This window comes from Leptosomus discolor, chromosome 7, assembly GCF_034619465.1.
Source record: "Leptosomus discolor isolate bLepDis1 chromosome 7, bLepDis1.hap2, whole genome shotgun sequence".
Classification (NCBI taxonomy): domain Eukaryota; kingdom Metazoa; phylum Chordata; class Aves; order Leptosomiformes; family Leptosomidae; genus Leptosomus; species Leptosomus discolor.
Genome location: NC_141397.1, coordinates 21980689 through 21994723, shown reverse-complemented (window position 1 = coordinate 21994723; position 14035 = coordinate 21980689). Strand labels below are relative to the sequence as shown.

The following is a 14035-nucleotide window of genomic DNA, read 5'->3' as shown; positions in this document are numbered from 1 at the left end:
TCCAGGAGGCCGTTTAGTATTTGAGGACTGCAGATATCATATTGCACAGCATTTATCCCACAGTGAAAAGATATATTCCCACAGTGCCCATCCATGTCCATACACAGCCATGTCTTCCTGCCTGCCCTGGTCACCTTGCAGGCAAGCAGTGCATTACTCTCTGATTCTGATCAGAAAATCAAGTATTTAGAAGAGCCCCTATAACATTACAATATTCTAATTTTAGGAAGCCTGTGGCCCACATTCAGATTTGTGCCTCAGCACAGTAGAAGTGGGACAGGGAGAAAGGAGAGGCCACAATGCCTCTGTGCCTGCCCCGGTCCCAGGGGGAGCCAGTCTTGATCTGATTCCAGCCATCATTTAGTAAAGTTGTCAGGTTGCTCTGACTAACCGCAGCCACTGGGACGCTGCCAGCAGGTGGGAACAGCTGGACCAGATGTGTCGCTGCTATAATTCCTTTTTCTGGTAGCAGTCATGGCTCACCTTGAATGAGGCATATGGTTAGTGATGCCACGCTAACCCTGTCCTGCCCAAGCTTCCTTTTTTATGCAACCAAGTGATAAACCTGAGCAGCCCATGGCAGTGAGCAGCCAGCTGAAGCAGGGGGCAATGCCTTGTTGCCTCACAGACTGCTCCTGATAAGTGAGAAGTGAAGGTAGAAAATAATCTACAAGGACTGATGGCCACAGGTGGGGAGAGGACAGCTTGAGACCTCAAAAGACAGAGCCCATTTCACTTGCTGAATGATACAAAAAAGGGCAAGTTGAGAAGCAAAACTGAAAATTGGTCCCATGGTAAAAGTTCTGGGTTACTCAAAGAGAGAGCATCGATTCAGGCAAAGCCATTCCATGTTCCATGTTAGCCTCTTCTTGTAACAACCTATTTTTAATCCACCATTTAAGCTTCGTTCACCCCTACTGTTCCCCTAACACCATTACTGGCTGCAATCCAGTGCTTCACTCTGTAGGACTGAAATGCCATTTTGCTCTGAAACACTGAGTTTTCATTCCTAAGGGTGGAAGGAAGGTCTCAGAGAGGAGAGGGGGGGGAAACTTGATTCAATGGTACTAACAGTCTAAGCACGCAAGATAAATAAAACAGTGGGGAAATGGAAATGTGGTCAAAGCCACAGCATTCAATTGGTGGGAGTCCCTGGTCACCAGATTTCCAGATATCTGATAAATTCAAAGGAGGTTTCTGTTCCTTTGAAGGCGACACTTTACATGCCTTCTTTTGAGGCTGTTTGCTCTTTAGGAAATAATTCAGGACACACTGGGCTGGAGTGGAGCAGCTGTGAGTCCAGCATGTAGTGGGGCTGGGACATTTATGCAGGGAAAAAAGTAATTCTTGTCCTTGCTCACGTAAAACAGTTTTGGAGCTCAAACTGGAACTTGTCTCTCCTGTTTATGTCTGAAGAAGGCAACATAGAAATGCCATGGGGCAACATTACCACCCCAACAGGCTTGCCCATGTCTTGCGTCACGCTGGATCCCACGGGTGCATCAGGTTTGTTTATGAAACCACTGTAGCCCGCCTCCCCTGCTCTCCCCATGCCAAGCTGGCAGACCCTGGCTGGTTTTTACTGAAAGGCAGACTCTGAAGGTCTCATCCCAGTTGGTGCTCAGGCAGTGCTGGAGTCATGCAAAGGACACAAGACTGGCACACGAGCTGTACGGACTGCTTCTGGCAACGGAGCTGGTCCTGTCTGGTTTGTATTCTAGCTTGGCAGTCTGAAGAAAAGGAGTGACCAAAGTCATTTTACAGTAGGAGAAGGGATGGTCACTGAGCAGAAAGCTCATGGTCAGGCAGAGTGATGTCATGTAGGATGCAGGATGCTGTAAGCAACACATGCTGCCTACACCAAAACCAGCCTTACCCAGTATTCTTCCAGACCAGGAATATTTAGCAGTGGATTGTAAACGACAGTGAAGAAAACAGTCCCCCTGACAGGTGTTTTGCTTAGAAATACCTTTATTTTATAAAGCCACAGTTTGTTCTGTAAAGTTTTACCACACTTATAAAAAAGGGGCTGACAATTCTGAGGGAGAAAAGAAAAGCTGAAAACATTTCTTGTAATTCAGGGTTACACAAAGGTTATATTTATAATATATATATATTTATTTATAATCTGGAGACAGTAGAGATGAAGCTGCAATACACAGGCAGCTGTGGGGTCATATTTCAGAGACTTGCTCATGTCCTACAAATAGTGTTTCTTGACAGAAGGGGTTGACGAGGACCATCCCGCTGTCACGGTAGTCGCCGTTGGCAGGGGAGCGCGGCTCAGAGAGGTGGTCCTAGGAGAAAGACAGAGAAGCAGGGTGAGCACTTCACACCCCTCACACTTCATGAGCACACAGGGCACTCCGCTGCCCCAAGCGAATGCATGTGAGGAGGAATGGACTGCTATTTTTATCACTTCTCCCAGTCCTCCAAAAGAGCCCCCTCCGGCTCCCAGAGACCTAAGTTTGGTGAGCTGGGTTTACCCTTCTTCAGGCAGTAGGAGCTGTGAGTGAAGAGCTCCGCTGAGAGTCAGGCTGATTCTTTCTCAATCTGGGGACCCAGAAGTCAGATGCACCAAACTTCAGGTCCCTTAGCAGAATTTGAGCTGGGCTTGACTCCTCAAAGATGCATTTTCAGCTCCTTTTTAAGGTCAGAAAACCACATATATGGCTCCAGGGCACCCGAGCATGCCCCAGTTCAGTCATGTTCTGATCAGGTTTAAATGACGCAGCTGTCAGCTTTTGGAGACCATCCTATATGTGAATAGGTCTATAATTTGATTCTTGGTTAACTCTAGATCAGGTCCTGCCTTAGTTTGAGCAAAATGATTGCCCAAAGTGGGGTTAATGAAGGGACTGTGAGTGCTTGTCTAATCACATCTCAGAGGTTCCTTTCTAAACACTTTTTAAAATTTATTTAATGAGCTGTTAGTCAGCTGGCTCATCTGAAAATCACTTTAGCATAAACCCAAACTCTCCACTGTTTCTAGGCTGTAAACACCTTTGAACTAAGCTAAATTATTCTTCTCTATCTATGAGGATAGGAAATAACATTTCTATCAGTAGGATCACCTGCCTATATATGAATAATCCCACTGAACCAGTCAGATCCCTTAAGTAAAGGCTGATGAGTATACACCACCACTACAGGCTGCCATATATCAATGTTTTGATTGCTTATATACTGGAAGCACTCACCCCCTGAACTGCTATTTGAAAAGCTATAGGCAGCTCCTGAGACATAAATGCACAAAATTTCTTTGCATTAACTCCCACAACCTCCCCTTATCTGACACTGTGTGGCACGCACACCATAGACAGATTAGAAGACCGACTGTCAGTAACAAGCCAGTCGTGGTATGGCTAGACATTGGTTGTAGCCTCAAAAGGAACCTGGGAACAAATACACCTAGAGGTGGTTATTGCTGACAACACAGCAATAAGGAACATATCTGCAATGGCTGGGAATAGGATGGCAATCCAGTTTTGGTGACATATTTATGCCATTTTATACCACGTGTAGGGCTGAGTCCTTCTCAAAAAGCTGTTTCCCTGAATATGCATAGGGATTTCAAGGCTTTATTTATATGACTTCCTCTCCCTTTCTCCCAGCATGGCTTCAGTTACAGTTCTCAGGCACTAGTTCTGCAAGTGAGGTACCTCTGATGTCTCCAGGGACTGGATCTCTCTTGGTAACTCTACAGCATGCCTGTTGAAGTAGTCCATGGTAATAGCATTATTCCAATAGCTCAGGTTGTTTTCTGGGTTAGATGTCTTTTTCTTCCTCCTCATGCAGCAGACTGTCAGCAGAACTGCTGTCAATAGAAACATGTCAAAAATTTGGTTATTTCTTTTCAATAAGGACTGATCAGTACCATGGATTTTTTTTTACATTACTTAAGGAGAGGGATGTTGACCTTCATTCATATGATCCACTCTCAGTCAGATCTAGCTCTCTCCTAACCCCACACAATTAAGTCAGAATCTGGCCAAGCAAATGAGGCTTTGGGCTTGGCAGAATATGCAGCTTTTACTTTTTGATGTAAGCTTATCATCTTCAAGATGTGGCTGCCTGGCTAATGAAAAGCTTTGGTGTTGTAACTGATGGTATTTTAATACCTAAGCAGAGATTTATAGACCCTGGAGGACAGAAGGCACTCCCCAGGGACTGTGAAGGATGCCTCTGCACAGATCTTTTCTGCTTCTAGCAAGTTCAGACACTGCAGCGATGAGCACATTAGCAAACGAGAGACGCCTGTCCTAGGCTCAAATACCAAATTCATAAACGCATGTAGTTGCACGTCTCCGGTACCAAAAGCTTCTGCCCTGAAGTGCCACTGATCCCTGCCTCTGTCACCTGCCATTTGTAACTTGGATTTTGGGTACTTTGTGACCATGCTCCAAAACACCATCGACCAGCGAGGGGAACAGATGGGCTCCTGAGCAGGATGAGACAGTGATGAGGTGGGGTGGAGATCCCCTCTGGCACCGGTCTCACATTGCTTATGCTTCCAGGATATCATTAACCCCAGAGCTGGGGCTTTCCTGCTGTCTCCATCAGCTGTATCAGGATGTGGGATCTACTGATAAGCATAATCCATTCCCTACACTTGCCTGGGCATTAGTGGTGTCCAAGATTTTTTTTTCTTATCTGTGGAGCACACTTTAAGCTTCTGCAACCTGAAATATTTGAGCTTAAAGCAAAGCAGTTAGGCAAGACAAAGTGACCAGCAAGTGAAACTTGATACAATTGTCTGTCTGGCCTCAAGGCCACAGGCACCCCCCTGACTGCAGAGATGCCAGGGTAACACTCCCACAGCGGGCTGGCGAACACAAAGCTGGCTAAGCATTATTTTCTGGAATTGCTTTCGGTTTAGTCATCTCTGTTGCAATTCAGATGGGCAATCTGGGCAATTTTACAAAAGCCACACAACCCACTGTAGCAAACTTACTGCTCCCACTGGTCCTTGCTCCGGCAGAAGCTGAGCCGTGTACAAGGGTTTGTTCAGAGGAGTAATGCGTAAGCTCTGTGAACTTATCTTACACCTGCGGAATTAATTGGCCAGTTGTGCTTGTAATCTACCTGATTTACGCATACAGACAGGTAACTGGACATGTACTTGCTTTGATTTGTACTTGTGAAATAGAGAATGCCCTGCTGTAAATTCACTCTGTTATTTCTAAACCCCTCATGGCAGAAAAGAAGAGAGAAAATATTCATGAAGCAGAAAAATACATTATTTTCTCAGCTACAGCCAAAATTATTTATTAGAATTATAGCCCAGAGGAAAGAAAAGACTGCAGGGAGGTCAAAGCTGCTTTGTATGTTTTGACAAACATTGCAGCTACCCATAGGCCGTGGGTCTAATTTCTTATCCCATCTACTCACATAAAATGGCAATAGAAAAGTGCAAGGCTAGAGCTCTATTTAAAACAAAGGAATAAGCTACTAAGAAAAAAAAAATTAATGGGTTTGAGTTCAGGCAGTTTATGTCTCATTCAAAGGGAAAGGTGAGCTGATGTTATAAATCTTCTTCCGAAACTAATGGAAAAATCTCCCGCACCGTTCCCGCATGTTTCAAAAAAGCAGGTCATCATCACACTTACTATTATCATTGACTCCTATTGCTTCAGTCTTTCTGTCACCAATAACTTCATCTGCTGACAGCGCGACTCCTGCTGCCGTGCCCATAGGCAGGCACCCCATGGGGCCACCAGAACTGCTCTGTCTGCCTGGGGAAATGCCCATCCTGATGAAGGGCTGCATCTTTGCTCCCTGCTTTGCTGATATGCTCTCCATGTCCCAGCCCAGCCTGCAGGCTTGTTAAGATTAGAAGGTGAAGCAGGACCTATGTTTAGTCCACCCCACTATGTGGGTAGAGTCAACAGACCTTGGAGCTTTTCGGTACTCAAGCAACAAGTGCTCCCTAAGGCACAGAGTGTTTCTGAAGGTGCCTGAGCCTACCAGAGTCCCAGTAAAGCCAACTCTTATCGCTGTGCAAGTATTTTGAAAGCCTGAGGTTTTACAGCTTATAAAATGTTGTGGCTGCTGACAGAGAATTATCAGATTTGGGGTTTAGGGGCTGGAAAGCCGGTGACACTGAGTTGAGAGGGATCTCTGCTTCTTCCAGCAGGAAATGGCCTTGCCACGTGCAGATATGGCTGCTATATAGCAATAATGCTCTCTCCCTTAATTATGCTCTTGGCCTCTGACCTTAGTGCACACAGGAGCAAACAGATGGAAGGCCTTGGAAAACGGGTTCCTGAGCTTCCTTGAATATAACATATTTTAGCAGAAGGCTGTCTACCTAAGCTGCCACAATTCAAAGCAAAGGAGATCTGATTTAAGAGGCTGAGAAAGGACATGAGAGCTCGCATGGGGCTATTCCCTCTTCATTTCATATTAACTACCCTTTTGGGGCATATTTTAGTGACATTAATGTAGCTAACCTAGGACATTACACTTCCAGAACAATACTAGGAACAGGGTACAGCTTTACCAATATTCTTAGATATCTATTTGCTCCCATGATTAGAATTATGTGTATTGCAGAAAAACCTCTTTCCAGACAGACAGTTGTGATGGCCAGTGAGAACATTAAGTAGATGAAATAGAGGGCAGAGATGGTTTGGAAGGGAGAAATGCCAATAATAACAACAGAGCTGAAGAGACAAACAGTAGCCAATGCAATATCCTGCTTATCTTTCCTGGTATGTGATGTCCTTGTAAGGACGAGAAAGTGCTCTTGTTCAGTGCTGCCATGTATCACCTCTCTTCCAGAGATGGCCAACCCTTTGGGCAGAAAAAGGGCTAATTCTTCTCCGGTTTTCAAATACTCACCTGGACGCTTTCTGGGAATCAGAAAAGCTAAGCCAACTTTTCCCTTTGTCTGCTCCATGTTAAAGTCAACAGCAACTGCCACGAAAAGGACACTTCAGCGTTGTCCCTGTGTCAGCCTGAAGCTCCCCGTACAGAGGTTACGACACATGTTAGCAAATATCAGGGGTCTCTGCAATTTTGTGGACACTGGAGGTCTGGGGGGTTCAGAAGCATTTCTAACCTGTATCCTTGGACCTGCTGCTAGTCCAGAGGGAGCAAAGTCAACTCATACATTCAGCGGCTAAGAGCTGCTGATAAGCTCCAGCTCTGATGCTGGCCTCTTTCCAGCCCTAAGGCAAATTACACCTGCATTATCTGTCCTCCCACCCATGAAACAGGACATAATACATCTCACAAATTGGAGAAATGAGATTCTCACAGATTTACAGTTTTCTAGGTTGGTGGGAACATGTTCATCACCTACTCTCACCTGCACAACACCTGCACAACAGGAGACTTTCACCTGTTAACTTAACCATAAGCTGTATTTAAGGTACAGCACATCTCAGGAAATACCCAGCTTCATTTAGGGGCATGGAGTGACAGGATATCCACCCCATTACCTCAAAGTTTGTTTCAATACTTAATTGCCATTGTGGGGACATGTTTACATTCCCCTTGTTGTCTAAATACCTCCAGCTTTATCCGCCACTTCCTCAATCTCCTTCTGCCTTCTTTATTAAAATCTTCCACTACGCTGTCGGGAATGTCCCCTATACATGCGGGCTTCAGCCTCTGCTTGGACTACATAATGACACAAGTGGAGTTATGTGGCATTTCTCAGCTCTTAAATCATTTTCATGGCTCTCTCCTAATCTTCCAATCTTTTTTTTTAAACACATAAACCACCAGGATTATACACCATATTCAATACTGGTCTCATAAATGCAGTGTAATGAGATCATACAAACGCCTTACGGTTTCCTGATAGTCTTCTGTCTTTTCTTTCAACTCACTTAAATATTTTACCAATCATCTCATACAGCTGCATACCCCCCTCCCCCACTCTCCATCTCCCACAGAAAACATGATGTTAACAGACCTGAACGTTGCAAGCACTTAAAAGTCAGGAAATACTCGGACCGAAGGATGTTAATTTACTTCTCTCTGTGCCTGCAGATCATAAGATAAACTAAATTTCTACAGAACCCTTGCCTCAGTGACTAAAATAGTGGTTTTTCTGTATTTCTTTCGATTTCCCTCATTTACTATGGCTGTCTATAGCAGTACGGCCTTAGCTGTGACACGGGTATCACGATGGGTGTGGTTATTGACCACGGCTGCTTACATCTGCAGACAAGAGGCTCTTCTCCAGCTCAGCCTGAGCTCACACTCGGGGATTAGACTCAGGGCCTGGGATCTCTTTCACCTCAAACCAGGAAACAAACGTTCGTAGGTTTTGTGACGAAGAAAGTGAGTGAGATAATTTTGGAAAGCGTCCCAGTGCATGAAATGTGAGCTAAGTGGGGTTACGTCCAAGGCAATTCTTCATATATTCTTTGAGTTCTGCTGATGCCTACATTTGGAGGCTCAGCCTTCCTCTTGCATTTTCTCATGTCAGCAGAACTGACTGAATGAATTGACTTTTGCGCATCTGATTTGCAAGTTTCTGTTCTTCCACGTTTTATTGTGTCATTCTGTAATTACAGAAATGTAAGTACTGGGAGCCCAAGGACCAGGACAGTGGGGTTTCAAATGAGTTCATATTGTGTCTTGTTCTGCATTGCAGAGACAGGCACCCACACACGTACAAATGCACGTGCACAAAAAATGTTCAAGGCTGCCTGAAGGACACCACCACAACAACTCAAACTGTGCCATGTGGAAAATACTGATATCCGTGTTATATATGACTGCTTTCCTGGGAATGCAATGATACAGAATCCTTCATTTTTGCAGCCCTCAAATGGCATTTAGCAACATTACCCGTTATATATACCATGAAACTGAGGTACCGAAAGGCGAAATGAGTTCCCCAGGTTCACGCAGCAGATGTGGCTCATGCATTCCTATTCAAAGCATTACTTTTCTGGCTAGCATTTTGAGGGATTTCAGTGGGACTAAGAAAACTATGCATTTTTAAAGAAATATGTACTGTAAGGACAGGGAGGCTAAATCCCATCTCTTATTTCATGAGGCGAGCTCCTGAGGCCCAGGTCTTCAGGCTAGTGCTCTAGCCACTGAGCTGTGCCACCAGCACAGCTGTCAGGACCTGCCAGTCCTCAGTGGGGCTCAGATGCCAGGACACAGCGATGCTGAACAAACCTTCTGCTGCTTTCTGCTCTTAGGTGCAAATCTCCATGTCAGGGATGGGCAGGGAGGAGCCCTGGTAGGGTCTTTCATCCGTGAGAAGTGCAGCAGCCCGGGCACTTCTTCCAGTGAGGACAAGGAGCCAAGGGCTCCTGTGGTCACTCTCTAGCAGGTCACTTCCCCTGCTATCGAAGTTAAAGTGCCAACAGGTTTTCATTTAACAGGTGCCTGTCAATAGAAGGTGTGACAGCAAGCAGAGCATGGGAACCTGCTGCGCCACACGTCAGAGAGGGGCAGATGTGTCTCTCTCTGCAGTGTCATGATGCATTTTCCCTTCCGAGGATTTCGGGCAGCACAATCTGTGCCCAGAAGCCCCCTGAGAAGGAAGGCTTTTCCAGCCTCTTTGCCACCTCTCATGCAGGGCAGGGATTATGAGGAAAGGCAGAAGGGCTCTCAGCAGAGGAGAGATGCGCTGGGCACTGTGCAGCTCTGCAAGGGCTCTGGAAACAGCCTGGAGGTCAGTGAGCTGGCTCAGGGGCACTCCTCATTAGCAAGAGAAGGGAGCAGAGTTAGATTCCTGCAGCTCTGCAGCCAAGCACAGGATCCAGTTGCCTCTCCTCACCTCCTTCCACTTCTTTTCCAGGGTGCGTTGCTAATGTCCCTGCCTCGGGGCTGCCTTCCCCCTGGTGCAGGGACTTACCCTTGCTCACAGGTGTCTCAGTAGTGGCTCAGGGCTTGCTGTCCCACTCCATGGGTCTGGACAGCAGCCTTGAAGGTGCCAGCCTGAGCACCGAGCCGCCAGCCTGCAGCTCCAGGGCAGCAATAACCTGCTATGACAGGAGTCCTCAGTGACTTTCTCCATGGCTTGTTCCCTCCTAAGGCAGCTCAGATATTTAAGAGCATGGGGCTGAGTCTCGATATCCGCGATACCTCCACCTCTAAGCATCCCGAGGCAGGAGCAGGCCAGTGTTTTCTCAGCCCATGCCCACAACAGTGTGAAGCTTCTCACCGAAAACATTTTCACCCCCTGAAGATGACATGAAATCCAAATGGCTTCATCCGTCTCTTGGCATCAGCCTCCTCTAGACCAGCAGTGATGAGAAAATGCCAGCGCGGGGCCTTCTGTCCTCAGCTGCAGGCGCCTGCGCCCAGGAGGTGGCGACAGTCCCCTTCGCACGCCCCGCACCGAACGCCGCGCATCCCGCACCGCACCCCCCTGCCTGAAGGTGCGCAGGTGCCCGCGGGGCAGGGAACAACGTGCCCCTCTGCGGTGCCGCACACAGCGGAGCCACGACCAATACGTCCGCTTCTGGGTAAAACTGCTTTAGGTGGTTCTAACATATTTTTCATCTCCTACAGGAATAACCTATGCCTGTAGAACAGCACTTACCATGGCATAGTTTAAACAGCATAACTTTTGGCTGAAAGCAATTCCCTAGGCACTTTGGCCAGATCCAAAAAAAAAATCCCATTTATTTCAACTCTGAAACGTGTCTGAGGATCCGCAGATTCTAAAAGGAGAGTTCCACTGAAGACCATCCTCAGAAATCTGGCCCTGAAAGCAGGACTTAAGTATTTGAATCATTTAAATATTCAATTTTTAGAGCTGGTATACATAATTTTCAAAATAACATCTGCCGTTTAAAAAAATGCAGCTTACAAATACAAGTGAATAGGGACAGTCACATGAACACATACTGTTATGGCACATATGATAAGGAACGTTTAAACACCACTATTTAATGAATAGTGGGTTAGAAGTCCTGCCAAAAGACTCTTCATATTATTATTATTAATAATAATAATAAATATCATTAGTTATTAGCTTATATATGGCACACTGCAGGCAGAGACATACACCAATTCACACACTGGTCATGCTTCCTATGGTTGTGTTGTACAGTATTGTATTTTGTGTTTTGTATTTGGGTGCTTTCTATCCAGATCAGCTTGCTTTCTGAATATTGGCCCAAAACATAATGCTTGGAAGAACTTATTTGATCCTCTATTTCTACTGATTGGTAGACAAGGCACTGTTTTTCAGATCATCAAATATCATTGCTGCTCATCTTGTGCTTGCTACATCCCATTTCTCCTCTCCATCTTTTGCAGATGTATGTATGCACACCTCTGCTTTGGTTTCTCTTTATTTTCATTGTCCATCTTTTCGGTTTAAGCTTTGTTCTCACTTGTGGTTTTAACCACGTTGGCAATAGCAGAACCGATAGTCCCAGAGGTACAAGTCTAATAGATATGCTGAGCCAATCCAGTAATTTGCAGCTGCTGAAAGGATTACTGCAGCTCCCTCTCCAGGTGTGTATTCCTGCAGCCTCATCCACTCCAGGTCTCATGCTCTGAGATGAAATCCTGCGGGGAGCTGATTCAGCTCACTGGGTGGACAGAAAGTACCAAAGAGCAAAGTGAATATTTTTTGGCCACTTCAGCACTCCTAAAGTGTCCCAGGGAGGTGTCAGGCCCAGGCAGGAGGAGAGGGGCAGGATCAGGTAGGTGGCTGTGCCTCAGAGGGCAGGAGAGAGCAGCGCTGTCCTTTCTGGCAAAAGTAAGCTAAGTGCAAGACTGGATAGGTCAGCTCATCTAGCCTTGTCCTCAGTACAGCTCATAGCTGTAAATAACAGAATTAATACTCAATATTGTTGGCTGCTACCCTTTTATGTTTCCTCAGACAGCAAAGGTTTCACTCCAGACAGATCACTATAATCACACCCCGCAACAGTGAAACCCCACTTTGTCCCACCTCGCTGACAGAACCCAGCCAAGCAGTAAACACCCTGGCATCCACTCGCAAGCTTTTTCATAATTTCTCATGTATTTTTTTGTAACTGAGTCAAATGATGAGACCCTAAGCCAGCTCTGGGAACCTGGCCTGCCCTGATCCTGCAGGTGGCTGACTCCCGGTGTCTGAAGGCCAGGATTTCAAGCTCTTCCTGCTCCCTCAGCAGCTGTAAACTCAGAATTAACATGGAGGAAACCAGCACCCTGGATATCAAACTTCAAAATCTGATAGTTCATGAACTGCCTGCAATGAAATATTTTATTGCACTGGAAAACTGGTGTTTCCTAAGGTATCAGTACTACAACTGTCATTAATCCTTTGGGTTAGCAGTGGGCTTTTCAAATCCAATTCCAGGGCAGCATACAGCGGTTCCTAGATTTGAGACTTGTACAATTTTTGGTCACCAGCTTAAACACCTTGAAGTAAAGCTGCTTTGCCTTCTAGAGTTGTTCAGCCTTGTGTTACACCCTCAAGTGAAGGGCCCCAAAAGAGTAAGTGATTTCTAATAGCAACAGAGCAAGTATGCTTTAAGTGTAAACATTTTAGCCCTACATTTTGAAGCTAAGCAGTTTGGTCAGTGAATGTTAACTCTGTCTAGTGATTGCTTCTCATCCATCTCAAGCTGCCCTGCCTCTGTTAGCTCTCCACCTGGTCCTTGAATCATGGGCCAAAATCGGAATTTTAAGGGAAGAGAAAGCAAAATAAAGTGGCAATTAACTTACAACATGAGGATATAGGTACGCTGATAGCCAGAATGATCCAGGCAATGTCCATCTTGCTGAGACAGATGGTGGCTCTGTGTGGAGGTTTGTCGCCCTCAGTGACATGGGAGATGTTTCCTTGCACCCCGGGTTTCCAGGTCCCGGCAGGAACCAGTCTGTTTAGGAAGTTCCCAGTAGCGGTGGAGCCAGCCGTGGAAATGGAGCTGGACAGCCTCGTGGCAGGCGCTGCGGAGAGAGCACTGCCCAGCAAGGTTGCATTAGTCACCGCACCATGCTGCGTTGGAGCGGGTCCCTTGGGGTCTCCCACTGCTGGGGAGGAGACGCTGACATCAAAACTGGTCTGAACCGAGTGACCCGCTGCTGCTGTTGCAGATCCAGGGCCAGCAAATAGAGGGACATTTGTACTGAGATTCAAGGTCACCCAAGAGTTGTTTTTGCTCAGCATATCCCATACGCCGTAGTGAGTGGGTTTAAAAGGCACCGACACTGCTTCAGGATCAGTCGATGGTCCAGCAGTTGTGGTGGCAAAATCTGCCTCCTGCACCACTAGCTCGGCCCCATCCCCTCGCTCTGCTTCCCTAAGGCTTCCCGAGGCGTTATGGTGGGAAGGGTCTGAGTGTGTAGTTCTTGCCAGCCCCGTGCCATTTGGATCGCTGGATGCTGTGGTCTGGGACTGAAAAGGGTGGTCTGTGAAAGGGCTCTTCAGGGTAGGAAAGGGAGAGTGCAGGGTCGTCTTTAGGTAAGGCTCTGAGGACTCTGTGAAGTTGCCTTTGAAAACCTGGAATATTTTCCCCTTGGGGCGAGTCTGTCCTGAGTACAAAGCACTCTGGTTGTATAAATGATATGTTTCCTTTTTGCCGACGCGAGGGCTGCTCGCTTGCTTTTGCCCGGTGGAAAGGGCTTTCTCCGCCAGGCTGATGGGATGGGGGATGGCACGAGCAGATGTAGGAAGGGGCTCTGCCGCATGGCGGTCTTTGTGGTGACGTGTTGTTCCCATGGCTGTAATAGTGGTAGTGTCCATTGGGAAGCCCTGAGAGGAGGAGACAGTGGGAGACAGTACCTGAACAGAAAACACCAGCTCTTCTGTCAGTGCCAAGATCAGTAGAACACCTGGAGGAAAAAACACAGAGAGAGGGTGAGACATCAGGGAGGGACCAGCGGACAGGGAAGGGCGCAGCTTGCGCATCTGGCAGGAAGGTATACCTTCCATGTTCTGCAGAAGGACAGAAGAGTTAGCATCCAACTTTTTCAGCTCCTCTGGGAAAGTAGGAAGAGAAAGGAAAATCTGCAAGGGCTGCAGTGGCCCCGTGGCCGTGGGAGCAGCGAGGTGGGAACGGGAAGGTTGCAGGGAATCTCTGCAGCAAAGGGAGAGAGGAGCTTGCAGTAT

General features: G+C 46.7%; 1 protein-coding gene across 1 annotated transcript; it reads right to left on the bottom strand.

Moving 5' to 3' along the window:
* Positions 1-2174: 2174 nt before the first annotated feature.
* TMEM108 (transmembrane protein 108) lies at positions 2175-13858 on the bottom strand. The gene is made up of 3 exons (XM_009958259.2): positions 12649-13858; positions 3663-3817; positions 2175-2297 (listed from the first exon to the last, which is right to left on the bottom strand). The coding sequence occupies exons 1-3, from the start codon at positions 13856-13858 to the stop codon at positions 2175-2177; spliced, it is 1488 nt and encodes a 495-aa protein (XP_009956561.2).
* Between the last annotated feature and the right edge of the window lie 177 nt (positions 13859-14035).